This window comes from Taudactylus pleione, unplaced genomic scaffold, assembly GCF_031769625.1.
Source record: "Taudactylus pleione unplaced genomic scaffold, aTauple2 ptg000041l, whole genome shotgun sequence".
Taxonomy (NCBI): Eukaryota; Metazoa; Chordata; class Amphibia; order Anura; family Myobatrachidae; genus Taudactylus; species Taudactylus pleione.
This window is the reverse complement of record NW_028284443.1, coordinates 58,073,994-58,090,595: the sequence shown is the minus strand read 5'-3', so window position 1 is coordinate 58,090,595 and position 16,602 is coordinate 58,073,994. Positions and strand designations below refer to the sequence as shown.

At 42.0% G+C, this 16,602-nt stretch overlaps 1 protein-coding gene across 3 annotated transcripts in view; it reads left to right on the top strand.

The window, feature by feature from the left end:
• Nucleotides 1-16,602, top strand: part of GPC6 (glypican 6) — a 754,231-nt gene that overhangs the window by 719,640 nt on the left and 17,989 nt on the right. For all 3 annotated transcript variants that reach the window (XM_088457100.1, XM_088457092.1, XM_088457109.1), the window contains one exon: nt 11,285-11,460. In XM_088457100.1, coding sequence (XP_088313226.1) covers nt 11,285-11,460 — 176 coding nt within the window. The remainder of the gene's footprint in view (nt 1-11,284; nt 11,461-16,602) is intronic.

Below are 16,602 nucleotides of genomic sequence, written 5' to 3'. Positions count from 1 at the left end.
TTTGGAAACCACTGCATTATGTCTTTCTATGACCTAGCCTACAAACAATAATATATACAGTATATTTATATGTATACTGTCTGTATAGTTTCTCATTTTTAAAAAACATGTTTGATTTTGAGGGGATATTAATGGGACCTGTAACCCTTACCAAATGGACTGTATACGCTGTGTGACATCATTGACCAGTTAGATACAAACCAACCTGATTGAACACCAAGCAGTTGCTTGGTCTATCAGTGGCACCATCCATCAACCTCCTCTAGTCTCTCTATATGGAGTGTTCTTTCTATGGCATCATCAATGGCATCACTAAAGGGTGTGGGCCGCACCAGGTGACAACCTCTGCTATTATGGTGTCACACCTTCGGATGGGGGGGCTGAGGAGTCACTGGGTGTGGTGACACCTGGTGTACTCTGTAAAAGTGATGGGGCGTGGCCTACAATAAAGGGGGCATAGCCTTGTGGGACTCCCTATCGTGTCACTCCGGGGGCATGCCCAGCATGCCTGGAGATGCTGGGCTGTCCCCTAGTGACTGTGCCTTGACTGCTGGGACAGGAGAATGTCACACTGCAGCATAGGCTCCTGTCAATGAAGAGGAGCCGACATGTTGGTGTCACCCCTCCGAGGGTGACACCCGGTGCGGCCCGAACCCTTATAGTGATGCCACTGAGGGGGGGACCTTGTGGACCTGGTGCCACGCCTCTTTTGGCATGCATGAGGGTCAATCACCACTAGAAAACAAGACCAAAAAGGGAGATTACTCTTGTTAGGAGGGCCGCTTCTCACTTCATTGAATGTACGCTTGCAGTTCAACAAAGTTTTATGGAAGAGTGTTCAACAGGTTAATTTATAAGGTTACATAACTCTCAACATTCCTGATTTGAAAATAGTCTGTGCTCAGCTCCACACAGGATTTACCACTGGCCTGCCCAAACAAGCCTCCAATTTCCTCAGGCCAAGCCCCTGTTACTGCAGTAAAATAATATTGTTAAATAAAAAGATGCAACCAGTAAAGGTTATAGGACCTGAATCAGAGGTGAACGTAAAAGCGCACACAGCAATGTCTATTGGTGGTCACCCGTCTGCACCTTTATGCAAATGCTGCTACAAACTCCTTCCCTGGTGCACATCTGTGCGGCAGAATGTTCAAGGACTTGCACGCGTCCATGCACACAGAAACACCGATTTGTGCATCCTTAGACGCCACCATCGGTCGCACCATCAAAACTTGCACCAGACCTATGGAAGGTGCAGTTTCATTGTCCGAGTATGGCCTCCTATGTGAGCAGCCGAGTACCTGTGCATGCAAAAAATTTCACTGACACACTCACAACACTCCCATAACACACCCACAAACCATTTATACGTGCATTTCTAGCCACCTCCCATAACGTTCATCACTTTTCCACAACATTTCTGATACCATTTGTCACAATCACAGCAGCGCCTTTATATGTACACTCTGTGTGAGGCATGCAGGGCCATAGCTAGGGTAGTGCGGCCGGTGCCATCGCACAGGGCACCACAGGTCGGGGGGCGCTGTTTGAGCCTGTAAAATTTCTGTTTATTATCATTCTTGCCTGTAGCTTCCTCTTATTTCATCCCCAGCATCTCCTGGCCTCTCCTATATCTTCCCTGGTCCTTCCCCATGAAGCCATGGCCATTTTTTGGATGCATGATGACTCTTTGAAAAATGAGGGGGGAGCCAATGCTCTTACTGGCACAGGGCACCAAAAAATCTAGTTACGGCTTTGTAGGCATGTGATGTACCAACTTATAGAAATATGTGTGCATGCGCAGTTGCAAAAAATGACGCCACTATGTGAACATCGGCATTACATGCGAATTGCGTGTGGATCTTGATCAGGCCCCAGAGTATTGTTAAAAATCACAGATTGTCCCAATTGTCTGTGCTCAGAGATGCAGTACAGAATCGAACGCATGGTAGGTAGGCATATTACTGACTATAGTAATAATTCTTGTCCCATTAGGGTGGACGGCCCATCTGCAAATGAGTTTAATAAATTCTATGTAAGGTTTAATAAGGCGAATCCCCTTCTGATAGGTTTTCAACTTTAGAAGAGTCTGATATTAGACAATATCTATGCAAAACATGTCAGGACGTCTCCAGGTCCTGATTGTATTCCGAATAGGGTTTTGCATGAGTGCGCTGACCAGTTACTATTACTAGGATTATTCTTTCATTTGATCAGTGTATTATTTCTAGATGCTTTAAAAATACTGTGATTGTTACCATCTCTAAAACTTCATTGGTATTTGGTTTGGAACCAGGGTGCTGAGCGGGTTCAGATTTCCGCAATCCGAACCCCCCCCCCCCCCCCCTCCCCGATCTGAGCCGGGAACCGAGTCTGACTCGGGTTTTCCCATCAAACTCGGTTCCCGGAACGAGGCAAAACGGCATCATCCCGCTGTTGTATTCTCGTGAGTTTTGGATTCTATAAAGGTCCCTTGATCGCTGCCATTTTTCATTCCGGCTGTGGAGCGTGCAGACTGGGGAGCTGTTGGCTACTGTTGTGAAAACTTTTATATTATAATAAAGTACTTATATTATATACATTACATACTGGGCTGGCTGGCTACTGTGAAGAGGCTGGGAGCTGTTGCTGAAGCTGACCATGGGGGCTGGCTGGCTGGCTACTGTTGTCCATATACAAAGGGGCTGGCTGGCTACTGTTGTCCATATAGGGGCTGGCTGTAGTGCTGTGTTGTCCAGGGGGTGCTCTGTCCTTCAGGGGTGCTCTCTTAGCCACACCTGTCATCGGCGTATATAGGTGCGCAGGGCTGCTGTGCTCCTGTCTGTCAAGGGGCTGCTGCTCAAAAATAAAAATATTTTTTACAGGGGCTGCTCTTTGTGGTGGAGGGGTGCATTGCACTTCATCAAACTAATTTTTACAGGGGCTGTCCTGTGTGGTGTATGCTGCCCTTCATCAAAATAATTTTTACAGGGGCTGTCCTGTGTTGTGTGTGCTGCCCTTCATCAAAATTATTTTTACAGAGGCTGTCATGTGGTATACGCTGCCCTTCATCAAAATAATTTTTACAGGGGCTGTCCTGTGTGGTGTATGCTGCTCTTCATTAAACTAATTATTACAGGGACTGTCCTGTGGTGTACGCTGCCCTTCATCAAAATAATTTGTACAGGGGCTGCCCTGTGTGGTGTGCACTGCCCTTCATCAAAATAATTTTTACAGAGGCTGTCCTGTGGTGTATGCTGCCCTTCATCAAAATAATTTTTACAGGTGCTGTCCTGTGTTGCACGCTGCCCTTCATCAAAATAATTTTTACAGAGGCTGTCCTGTGTGGTGTATGCTGCCCTTCATCAAAATAATTTTGACAGGGGCTGCCTGTGTGGTGTATGCTGCTCTTCATTAAACTAATTTTTACAGAGGCTGTCCTGTGTGGTGTGCACTGCCCTTCATCAAAATAATTTTTACAGAGGCTGTCCTGTGGTGTATGCTGCCCTTCATCAATATAATTTTTACAGGGGCTGTCCTGTGTGGTGTACACTGCCCTTCATCAAAATAATTTTTACAAGGGCTGCCCTGTGTGGTGTGCACTGCCCTTCATCAAAATAATTTTTACAGAGGCTGTCCTGTGGTGTATGCTGCCCTTCATCAAAATAATTTTTACAGGGGCTGTCCTGTGTTGCACGCTGCCCTTCATCAAAATAATTTTTACAGAGGCTGTCCTGTGTGGTGTATGCTGCCCTTCATCAAAATAATTTTGACAGGGGCTGTCCTGTGTGGTGTATGCTGCTCTTCATTAAACTAATTTTTACAGGGGCTGTCCTGTGGTGTACACTGCCCTTCATCAAAATAATTTTTACAGGGGCTGTCCTGTGGTGTACGCTGCCCTTCATCAAAATAATTTTTACAAGGGCTGCCCTGTGTGGTGTGCACTGCCCTTCATCAAAATAATTTTTACAGAGGCTGTCCTGTGGTGTATGCTGCCCTTCATCAAAATAATTTTTACAGGGGCTGTCCTGTGTTGCACGCTGCCCTTCATCAAAATAATTTTTACAGAGGCTGTCCTGTGTGGTGTATGCTGCCCTTCATCAAAATAATTTTGACAGGGGCTGTCCTGTGTGGTGTATGCTGCTCTTCATTAAACTAATTTTTACAGGGGCTGTCCTGTGGTGTACGCTGCCCTTCATCAAAATAATTTTTACAGGGGCTGTCCTGTGTGGTGTGCACTGCCCTTCATCAAAATAATTTTTACAGAGGCTGTCCTGTGGTGTATGCTGCCCTTCATCAAAATAATTTTTACAGGGGCTGTCCTGTGTGGTGTGCACTGCCCTTCATCAATATAATTTTTACAGGGGCTGCCTGTGTGGTGTACGCTGCCCTTCATCAATGTTATTTTTACAGGGGCTGTCCTGTGTGGTGTACCCTGCCCTTCATCAAAATAATTTTTACAGGGGCTGCCCTGTGTGGTGTGCACTGCCCTTCATCAAAATAATTTTTACAGAGGCTGTCCTGTTGTGTATGCTGCCCTTCATCAAAATATTTTTTACAGGGGCTGTCCTGTGTTGCACGCTGCCCTTCATCAAAATAATTTTTACAGAGGCTGTCCTGTGTGGTGTGCACTGCCCTTCATCAAAATAATTTTTACAGAGGCTGTCCTGTGTGGTGTATGCTGCCCTTCATCAAAATAATTTTGACAGGGGCTGTCCTGTGTGGTGTATGCTGCTCTTCATTAAACTAATTTTTACAGGGGCTGTCCTGTGGTGTACACTGCCCTTCATCAAAATAATTTTTACAGGGGCTGTCCTGTGGTGTACGCTGCCCTTCATCAAAATAATTTTTACAGGGGCTGCCCTGTGTGGTGTGCACTGCCCTTCATCAAAATAATTTTTACAGAGGCTGTCCTGTGGTGTATGCTGCCCTTCATCAAAATAATTTTTACAGGGGCTGTCCTGTGTGGTGTATGCTGCTCTTCATTAAACTAATTTTTACAGGGGCTGTCCTGTGGTGTACGCTGCCCTTCATCAAAATAATTTTTACAGGGGCTGTCCTGTGTGGTGTGCACTGCCCTTCATCAAAATAATTTTTACAGAGGCTGTCCTGTGGTGTATGCTGCCCTTCATCAAAATAATTTTTACAGGGGCTGTCCTGTGTGGTGTGCACTGCCCTTCATCAATATAATTTTTACAGGGGCTGCCTGTGTGGTGTACACTGCCCTTCATCAATGTTATTTTTACAGGGGCTGTCCTGTGTGGTGTACCCTGCCCTTCATCAAAATAATTTTTACAGGGGCTGCCCTGTGTGGTGTGCACTGCCCTTCATCAAAATAATTTTTACAGAGGCTGTCCTGTTGTGTATGCTGCCCTTCATCAAAATATTTTTTACAGGGGCTGTCCTGTGTTGCACGCTGCCCTTCATCAAAATAATTTTTACAGAGGCTGTCCTGTGTGGTGTGCACTGCCCTTCATCAAAATAATTTTTACAGAGGCTGTCCTGTGGTGTATGCTGCCCTTCATCAAAATAATTTTTACTGGGGCTGTCCTGTTGTGTATGCTGCCCTTCATCAAAATATTTTTTACAGGGGCTGTCCTGTGTTGCACGCTGCCCTTCATCAAAATAATTTTTACAGAGGCTGTCCTGTGTGGTGTGCACTGCCCTTCATCAAAATAATTTTTACAGAGGCTGTCCTGTGGTGTATGCTGCCCTTCATCAAAATAATTTTTACTGGGGCTGTCCTGTGTTGCACGCTGCCCTTCATCAAAATAATTTTTACAGAGGCTGTCCTGTGTGGTGTATGCTGCCCTTCATCAAAATAATTTTGACAGGGGCTGTCCTATGTGGTGTATGCTGCTCTTCATTAAACTAATTTTTACAGGGGCTGTCCTGTGGTGTACGCTGCCCTTCATCAAAATAATTTTTACAGGCGCTGTCCTGTGTGGTGTGCACTGCACTTCGTCAAAATAATTTTTACAGAGGCTGTCCTGTGGTGTATGCTGCCCTTCATTAAACTAATTTTTACAGGGGCTGTCCTGTGGTGTACGCTGCCCTTCATCAAAATAATTTTTACAGGGGCTGTCCTGTGTGGTGTGCACTGCCCTTCATCAAAATAAATTTTACAGAGGCTGTCCTGTGGTGTATGCTGCCCTTCATCAAAATAATTTTTACAGGGGCTGTCCTGTGTTGCACGCTGCCCTTCATCAAAATAATTTTTACAGAGGCTGTCCTGTGTGGTGTATGCTGCCCTTCATCAAAATAATTTTGACAGGGGCTGTCCTATGTGGTGTATGCTGCCCTTCATCAAAATAATTTTGACAGGGGCTGTCCTATGTGGTGTACGCTGCCCTTCATCAAAATAATTTTTACAGGGGCTGTCCTGTGTGGTGTGCACTGCACTTCGTCAAAATAATTTTTACAGGGGCTGTCCTGTGGTGTATGCTGCCCTTCATCAAAATAATTTTTACAGGGGCTGCCCTGTGTGGTGTGCACTGCCCTTCATCAAAATAATTTTTACAGAGGCTGTCCTGTGGTGTATGCTGCCCTTCATCAAAATAATTTTTACTGGGGCTGTCCTGTGTTGCACGCTGCCCTTCATCAAAATAATTTTTACAGAGGCTGTCCTGTGTGGTGTATGCTGCCCTTCATCAAAATAATTTTGACAGGGGCTGTCCTATGTGGTGTATGCTGCTCTTCATTAAACTAATTTTTACAGGGGCTGTCCTGTGGTGTACGCTGCCCTTCATCAAAATAATTTTTACAGGGGCTGTCCTGTGTGGTGTGCACTGCACTTCATCAAAATAATTTTTACAGAGGCTGTCCTGTGGTGTATGCTGCCCTTCATTAAACTAATTTTTACAGGGGCTGTCCTGTGGTGTACGCTGCCCTTCATCAAAATAATTTTTACAGGGGCTGTCCTGTGTGGTGTGCACTGCCCTTCATCAAAATAATTTTTACAGAGGCTGTCCTGTGGTGTATGCTGCCCTTCATCAAAATAATTTTTACTGGGGCTGTCCTGTGTTGCACGCTGCCCTTCATCAAAATAATTTTTACAGAGGCTGTCCTGTGTGGTGTATGCTGCCCTTCATCAAAATAATTTTGACAGGGGCTGTCCTGTGTGGTGTATGCTGCTCTTCATTAAACTAATTTTTACAGGGGCTGTCCTGTGGTGTACGCTGCCCTTCATCAAAATAATTTTTACAGGGGCTGTCCTGTGTGGTGTGCACTGCACTTCATCAAAATTATTTTTACAGAGGCTGTCCTGTGGTGTATGCTGCCCTTCATTAAACTAATTTTTACAGGGGCTGTCCTGTGGTGTACGCTGCCCTTCATCAAAATAATTTTTACAGGGGCTGTCCTGTGTGGTGTGCACTGCCCTTCATCAAAATAATTTTTACAGAGGCTGTCCTGTGGTGTACACTGCCCTTCATCAATATAATTTTTACAGGGGCTGCCTGTGTGGTGTACGCTGCCCTTCATCAATGTTATTTTTACAGAGGCTGTCCTGTGGTGTATGCTGCCCTTCATCAAAATAATTTTTACAGGGGCTGTCCTGTGGTGTATGCTGCCCTTCATCAAAATAATTTTTACAGGGGCTGTCCTGTGTGGTGTGCACTGCCCTTCAGCAAAATAATTTTTACTGGGGCTGTCCTGTGTTGCCCGCTACCCTTCATCAAAATAATTTTTACAGAGGCTGTCCTGTGTGGTGTATGCTGCCCTTCATCAAAATAATTTTGACAGGGGCTGTCCTGTGTGGTGTATGCTGCTCTTCATTAAACTAATTTTTACAGGGGCTGTCCTGTGGTGTACGCTGCCCTTCATCAAAATAATTTTTACAGGGGCTGTCCTGTGTGGTGTGCACTGCCCTTCATCAAAATAATTTTTACAGAGGCTGTCCTGTGGTGTACGCTGCCCTTCATCAATATAATTTTTACAGGGGCTGCCTGTGTGGTGTACGCTGCCCTTCATCAATGTTATTTTTACAGGGGCTGTCCTGTGTGGTGTACACTGCCCTTCATCAAAATAATTTTTACAGGGGCTGCCCTGTGTGGTGTGCACTGCCCTTCATCAAAATAATTTTTACAGAGGCTGTCCTGTGTGGTGTATGCTGCCCTTCATCAAAATAATTTTTACTGGGGCTGTCCTGTGTTGCACGCTGCCCTTCATCAAATAATTTTTACAGAGGCTGTCCTGTGTGGTGTATGCTGCCCTTCATCAAAATAATTTTGACAGGGGCTGTCCTGTGTGGTGTATGCTGCTCTTCATTAAACTAATTTTTACAGGGGCTGTCCTGTGGTGTACGCTGCCCTTCATCAAAATAATTTTTACAGGGGCTGTCCTGTGTGGTGTGCACTGCACTTCATCAAAATAATTTTTACAGAGGCTGTCCTGTGGTGTATGCTGCCCTTCATCAAAATAATATTTACAGGGGCTGTCCTGTGTGGTGTACGCTGCCCTTCATCAATATAATTTTTACAGGGGCTGCCTGTGTGGTGTACGCTGCCCTTCATCAAAATAATTTTTACTGGGGCTGTCCTGTGGTGTGCGCTGCCCTTCATCCAAATCATTTTCACAGGGGTTATTTAATTCATCCAAATAATGTTTACAGGGGTTGCCCTGTGTGGTGTGCTATGTATTCACTCCAGCCTCCAAATAAAAAGTGGTGATTTAATTCATCCAAATTATTTTTACAGGGGTTATTTAATTCATCCAGGGGCTGCCCTGTGCCCTATATGCCGCCCATTTGTGTTTTTTCCCAAAAAATACAGATCCAAAACCAAAACACAAAACCCGGAAGGGTGGTTTTGCCAAAACCAATCCAGATCCAAAACACGAAGAAAGATCCAGATCCAAAACACGAAAAGTGGTCGGTGCACACCCCTAGTTTGAACTTTTATCGTCCCATTGCTCTCACTTCATTAGTTATAAAGTGTTTTGATAGAATGATTTTGGGACACCTTAAGAATGGTGTCCCAGTGGGTTTGATTGCCATCAGTTTCCATATAGAGTAAATAGATCCACCAAGGATCCTGTTCTTATGGCTCTCCACAAAGTTCTCGGTCATCTAGAAAACAGGGACTATAGTTGTGCCTTCAATACCATTGTTATAGTGTGCCCATGTGTAACTAGGTGTTACATTTTTTGAGTGATCATCCGCAGTCAATCAAAATGGGTTCTGCATTTTCATCTGAGCTTATATTAAATACAGCAGTTCCTCAGGGGTGTCCCTTTAGCCCCTTTTTATATTCTTTGTTTACTTCTAACTGTGTTTCAAATAGAGATGTGCACTGACCCCCGTGTTTTGGTTTTGGATCTGGATCTTCCCTGGTTTTGGATTTGGATTTGTTTCCTTGGTGTTTTGTTTTTTGGTTTTGGTTTTGGATCTGTATTTTTTTTTTTTTCAAAAAATGATAAAAACAGCTAAAATCACATAATTTGGGACTTTTTTTGTCCCTACAGTATTATTAACCTCAATAACATTTATTTCCAGTCATTTCCAGTCAATATTGACCACCTCACACAATATTGTTCACCAACATAGGCATAGGCCAAACCAACTCACAAGTACATTCAATCGAAAGTAACAATGCAAAACAGAAATTTACTAAAAATCAACATCATGCATGGAATATCCTTGCCCAAAACAATTAGTCACCCCCAGCACATGCATATTCTCACTGACAAATCTGTATTTTCCTCATGGGGGGTACAGGGGCACCAATGACTGACCCTTGTAAAGCCCCGATCATCAGACTTTTCCTTGAAAAGTTCCCCAAATTCTCCCTGACCATTAAAAACAGTGCTCCGTACCTTCCGTACCTGAGAGTCAGAAACAGTGTGCGTCTAATATATTGCGGGATACGGTGTGGGTTAGATACAGTTCGGGACTGATATAGTGCAGGATACAGTGTGGGTTGTATACAGTGGGGGCCGGCTGCAGTGTGGGTTGAATACAGTGCTGGATACATAGTGGGTTGGATGCAGTGCAGGTTGGAAACAGTGTGGGTTGGTTACACCAAAAGTACACTTACTGTGACAGCAATGTCGGCATGTACATGGAATGGCAGTGCTGCTGTGCTGGCAGTGTCCTCAGTGAAGGGTACTGGCGGTGTCGGCAGTGCGGGTGTGCCAGCAGTGTCTTCAGTGCAGGTTTGCTGACTGTGTTAGCAGTGCAGGGGTTGCTGACGGTGTCCTCAGTACATGGAATGGCAGTGGCCATGCCAGTATGTATGTCCAGAGACCAAGATCGTCCAAGGTTTAAACCCAACTCATCTACTGGAATGCCAAATGTGCACATCTTGGCCTTATGTGTCCAAAGCAAGTTGATGTGTGCCTTCTGTGATGTGATACTAAGTGACATTAAAGTACAAATAGGCATAGCTAATAACTAAACTGATTTACTTCTAAAGATACTAGATAAGTCTGCTATTCAATATTTAGCATGGACTACATAGCAAGGAGTCACGGATTAAACCTGTTACAATAATTGCTTTAGTTTTTGACTGAACATAAAACTGAAAAAAAACATAGACAAGCATGAAAAAAAATAACCTGAAAGTACTTCACTTTTGCCTTGTCTGTTGTCAACGCTATAAACTAGATGCACAATGTCTGAAGAGTCCTTGATGATAATATTTACTTGCTACTATCTTTTTTTTTTTTTTTATTTAAATTACAGATGATTATATTTGGGGAAAGTGATCGTTCATCATGAGAAATGTAACTGAACATTGAAAACCATCAGGGTGTAAAAATAGATCCGTTTAATCAAATATTATAACATTTAATCTATCAGATGTTTTTAGCAGAGCAAATTTTGATTATGACACATTATTCATGATATTGAACTGTGTTGCTCTTGTGAATTACAGCTGAGAGCTAAGCAACGATAAGTGTTCTCAGACAGATTAATGTTCTCTATATCCTGTTTGATGGCAAAATAAAGGACAAAGCAAAAACAATTTTTAAAAAACATATCATAGTTGAATTGTTGACTGGTTTCACAAATGATTGTAATTGTAATATCTATCATCATATTTCTGTATTTCGTTTATTTTTAGAGCACCCTTACTGTGGTATTATTGTAATACTGAAATAGAAATTTCTCAAGTGCAGCGATAAACATCAAAATATAAAAAATGAAGAGAATGCTTAATGGGCAAGGCCTGACCTCTTTGCTCTAACACAGAATGGCTGCCAACATAGCAAATCCTTGAAACAGAACGATGAAGTCCTGTGTTCCAGAACTGTGTTTCCAGTTGAATTGACCATTTATGAAATTAAATATGGTTTGACTTTCCAGGTATCTTCCTGAAGTAATGACGGATGGGTTGATAAATCAGATCAATAACCCAGAGGTGGATGTGGACATTACAAGGCCGGACACATTTGTCAGGCAGCAAATAATGGCACTCCGAGTGGTGACAACCAAACTGAGGAACGCTCTCAATGGAAACGATGCTAATTTTCAAGACACAAGTAAGAGATCAACATACAGTAGATATATTATTGCTCTCATAATTACAATTTATAATAAGGACCACAATAAGATGCTAGCGATTTGTGTCATTGTGTTTTATTATTTTTCTATAAAACTGAATTCTTGCTATATAAAATACATATTTTCTGTGTCAATAACTTAGCACATTATAAAAAACAGCCTGAATTGTACTGTGGATCTGATTCAGAGATGCACGGTTTTGCACAGCTGCAGGGCAGCGACTGCGCAATAGCTACCATTTAAACTGCAAATGCAGCAGAAGGTGTCTGTAGGGAATAGACACCACCTGCATGCATCTGCGATCGATGTGCTGCGTCCATAGACGTTGCCTCGGATCACCATTGCGACCACCAGCCAGGCTGCGTAAGCTGAGACTTACTCAGCCTGGCCTTCGTAAACAGTCAGCCAGGTCCAGGAAGTCTGTGACTGATAATGCAGACCCTTGGTGACAACCCCCCCCCCCCCCCCCCGATTTAAAGAATGGTCCTTGTGTTCACCTCCACTCCGCCACTGCGCTGCGGCTACGGAGGATTGTGAACGATCATGCAGGACCCATTCCCACAATAGAGGTAGATAGATAGGGCCTTCAGCAAAAATGAAATTTCATGGTGGTGGGGCAGCTTGCATGCACTAAATTGGGGTGCTGAGTTTGATTCCTGCCCAGGGTCATTTATGTGTGGAGTTTGTATGATTCCCCATGTTTTCGTAGGTTTCCCCCAGGTAATCTGTATACCCACACTTCAAAAATATGCTGGTAAGTTACTCAGCTTCTTACAAAAATTAACCGTAGTTACTATGTGTGTGTGTACTTGTTGTAGGGAATATAGACTGTAAGCTCCATATTCTCTGTACAGTACTGCATACCTGATGGAGCTTTATAAATAAATAATAATCTTCTAATGATTTGGCTAAATTTGGGGACCCTACATGCAGATAAGAATCCTTATAATGTGCCTGCATGCAAAACTGTGATTGTGTGTTGCTGGATGAAATATTTAATGGAGGTTTAGGGATGGAATGTAGGGAACTCTGGGTTAGTGAAAGGCCACATAACCTCTTTTACCATAAAAAAGGACTTGATTTGTTTCGTCCTCAGAAGTAATAGAGATTGGGAATCAGCCTATGCATATCAGTAAGTGTGTTGTGCAGCACTGGACAGTAGGGAATAAAGGGCATAGACAAAAATAAATGTGGGCATGAAGACACAGATGAAGGATTAGAGCTTACAGCGTAGTTAAGTTAAAAAATCTACTGTCAGTGGGATGCTTTTTGCAGTTACTTGAAGGCAGCACTTTTGATTGAAAAACACATTTAACCAGTGCAATACTACAAGTGAAATAGAAATATGCAAATGTGAGATATTAAGGGCTCTATTCAACATGTTAATTATCGGACTCCAATAATTAATGTTCCTACTCAACGCGGAGACAGCTGATCCGAAAATCAGCTGCCTCCACAAGTTTTTTCACTTCTCCTTTTGGACAAGGTCACGCATGCGCACAAGAGCTCCGACGTATGGCAGAAGGAGCCGGACGGGGCAGAGGTATCTGAAAGGTTTCCCTTTTGGGTAGCGGGAGCACTCGCCATCTGAAGATGGCGAATGCTCCAGCAATCAAGCACCGAAAATATTGTATTTTTGGAGCTTGATGATTTCTGTTCACATACTAGTGTATGGGGACAGCGGGCTGTTCCGGTAAGCAGGAGATATCTGTGATATCTCCTGCTTTACCCTTTTGATGAATGGCCCGAACACTTAATTCCTACAATTACAGGTGAAAGTGTTACTTTCCACCTGCTTTTGTAGAAATTAAGTGATGATGAATAGAGCCCTAAAACCTGTAGTAAATGTAGTGCTAATATCCCTTTCCCATGGTTTATTTAAACCCTTTAGTGCTAAGGATGAGTCTAACTTATCTTTTAAAATGTACATTAAAATGCTAAAGACAAGTTCCACTTATCCTCAGCACTCAAGTAATTAAAAGAAATGGAAAAAAACCACTTAACTAGCCCCAACAAGTAATTACACTACTCAACAAAATGTAGAAAATTCTCTGCAACGGGCATGTGAGTATGTGTTTTCGCCTAATTTAGGAATGCTAAATTCAGTGGAATCAGATTTTCTCTCTCATTTCACATTTATTATATACACACAAATAACAAAAGCGATAATAGCTATATCTCAAAAATCGTGAAACACTTAAAAACTGCAAAAGCTAAACTTCAGAAACTCTTAACAATCCAATTTAGCCGTAACGTAATCTTATATATAAAATTCATTAGTCTGTGTGTTTGTTTGTTTGTCTGTCTATCTGTTTGTCCGGTTATACATTTGGACACCTCTGCACCAATTGGGATGAATAAGAGAGAGATTACTATTGCACTGGAGAAAATAACTCTTAATTAGAAAGATAGAAAGATGAGCCCCCAAAAAATACAATTACGATATCTATTCCATAAATTAATTCAGTGTATAGGGGGTGCTGCCACAGACAATAATCAATTGAAAGAAAAGGAAGAAAAACGATCTGTATAGGGTGCACTTCATTTAAAATATAACTTTTATTAAATCCCAATAAAATGTATATAATAAAATAGCGAAATATGTGGCAAAAAATATATAAGTGCAAATAAATGTGAAATAGTGTTTTACTGTACTGGTCTTTCCAAATTCTGAGTATTAATCTGTGTTCCTCAATTTACTAGTGTGAGGCAAAGTGTTAATCAAAACTGGAAAATGTGGGTTGATGGTAGTTTAAATGGATATATACATATATAAACTCTGCAATTGTCTGTCTCTTACAACTTGTATCCAAATATTTGACACAAGAGTATAACTTTTACACAAGAAACTTTGTAGCAAATATACCCACAAATGTAGAGATATGAACATGTACGATCTCACCCACAACCTCAAGGCCATATAGGTCTAGTGTCCATAGAGCCACAACAGGGGAACAATAGCGATGTCGCAATGGTATATAGCCTGTCCGCTGTAAATGGGTCCCGGTATCCGCTAGAGGAATGTCCCTTCCAAATGAATGGATCCGTTAGGTAATTGGGTCCTCGTAATATGTGGTGTTCATGGATGGCGGATGCCCAATGACTGGCGATTCTGTAGTCGCTGGTTCCCCAAATTATCCCAGGCTGCTTTGGGCAAGATGATAATAATCCAGATGGATGTGACCAATTGAGGTAGGTGGATGGAAAATGATGATCCTAAGGAAATCCTGATGCATTTCGCTGTATCCAGGCGCAGCTTTATCAAAGACCTTTGATAAAGCTGCGCCTGGATGCAGCGACATCCTTCATGTTCATATCTCTACATATGTTTGCATTTTAATATGTACCAGTACAATTTTTTTTGAAAATGAAGTAATTCTACTCATTTTGTTATTTAATAAATGTGGATAGTATCCTTATATTTAATTAATTGTCATACATCTATTATTGTCAGCGCTACTGTTTTTCTTTTCTCTATATTACATTTGTGCTAGGGAGTGATTATCCCATGTAGAAGTAGCCGCTAGAGCAACAACTCTTTTCAGCGCTTGTTTTTACCCTTGAGGTACCTTTCCATTCCATACCCACAAATGTATCCTCTGTATTATGTACAACACCCACTAATATTTCCAGAGGATTAATCTCTTATTCTGCCTGTATATGTCTTTGCTCACAATATCTATCCACCAATATTATAAAGTAATAAGGCGGTGAGACTTGGCCGCTGAATACATACTGCACGTTTTACTAGCTACAAGCTTAGTAGGTTTGGCAGCGCTGTGGTAGATTTTTTTTTACTACGATAGCCACTAATACAAATATTGTAACAGGTTGATGAATAACAATACGTTAATACATACTCCCATTTACTCATTTAACTATTAAATATCCACCTGCCTATTGCAGCTCAACATGGGACTGAGTAACGGCTTCTCGCTTTATTTTTGTTAATATACAGCACGGCTGACAACATGTGTTTGCTGTAACTTAAGGAAGAAAACTCTTATCTCCCAGCACTGTGATTTATAACCCATGCCAAACACACACTGCAGGGCTCGGTAGTACTTGGAATCAAGCAAGACGAGCTCTGTGAATAATAGTATAGAACCAAGCTAAAGGCCCCCATACATCAGCAATCTGAAAACCACAATTGAACAATTTGAAGATTTATTGCCCGATGTTAGGATTTCCCAATTTAGCAATCTGCGCCCATACATTACAGATCTTTTTCAGTGATTTGCAGATCAATTGCAGCAAACACAGATCTGCCAATCTTGAAAGGCTCATCCTTTTACTAGTAACACTCTGCAAATCTTCTGATCATGTCCATACACTAGTAATCTACAGCCCCAATCCATCTGTGAAATCCAACATGTTGGACAATCTGATTTAACAATTCCAATCACTTTTTGGTTACAATCTCAGATATGTGAAGCCCATATATTGCAGATTTTTATACACAATCGATTGCAAATTGCAAAATTGCCACAATCGATTGCTGATGCATGGGGGCCTTAAGTCTGAATAAAAGTTGGCTCCTGACATCTGTTACATCAGCAATTGAGTGCAGCAATCGTGCAATTTGCAATCGATTGTGTATAAAAATATTTCCCTTTTTCAATCGATTGCAGAATTGCCACAATCGATTGAAAAAGGGAAAGATTTTTATACACAATCGATTGCAAATTGCACGATTGCTGCAATCAATTGCTGATGTATGGGGGCCTTTAGTTTTGCACACGGTATGGCTGACAAAATATGTTACCTGTAATCAAAGGGAAATAAAACCCCTTTCACTCAGAACTAGCTAAGTTTAAATTATCTGGCATTTCATAGTGAGGAATAAGAGAACAGACCAGCAGTACCAATTAAAGGTTTATGTATATAGCTGGTTAAACACACATTATTACAAGTGTATTCATATTCCTTTGTAAAAGACGTATACAGGCAGAATAAGAGATTAATCCTCTGGAAATATTAGTGGGTGTTGTACATAATACAGAGGATATATTTGTGGGTATATTTGCTACAAAGTTTCTTGTGCAAAAGTTATACACTTGTGTCGAATATTTGGATACAAGCTGTAAGAAACACAGACAATTGCAGAGTTTATATATGTA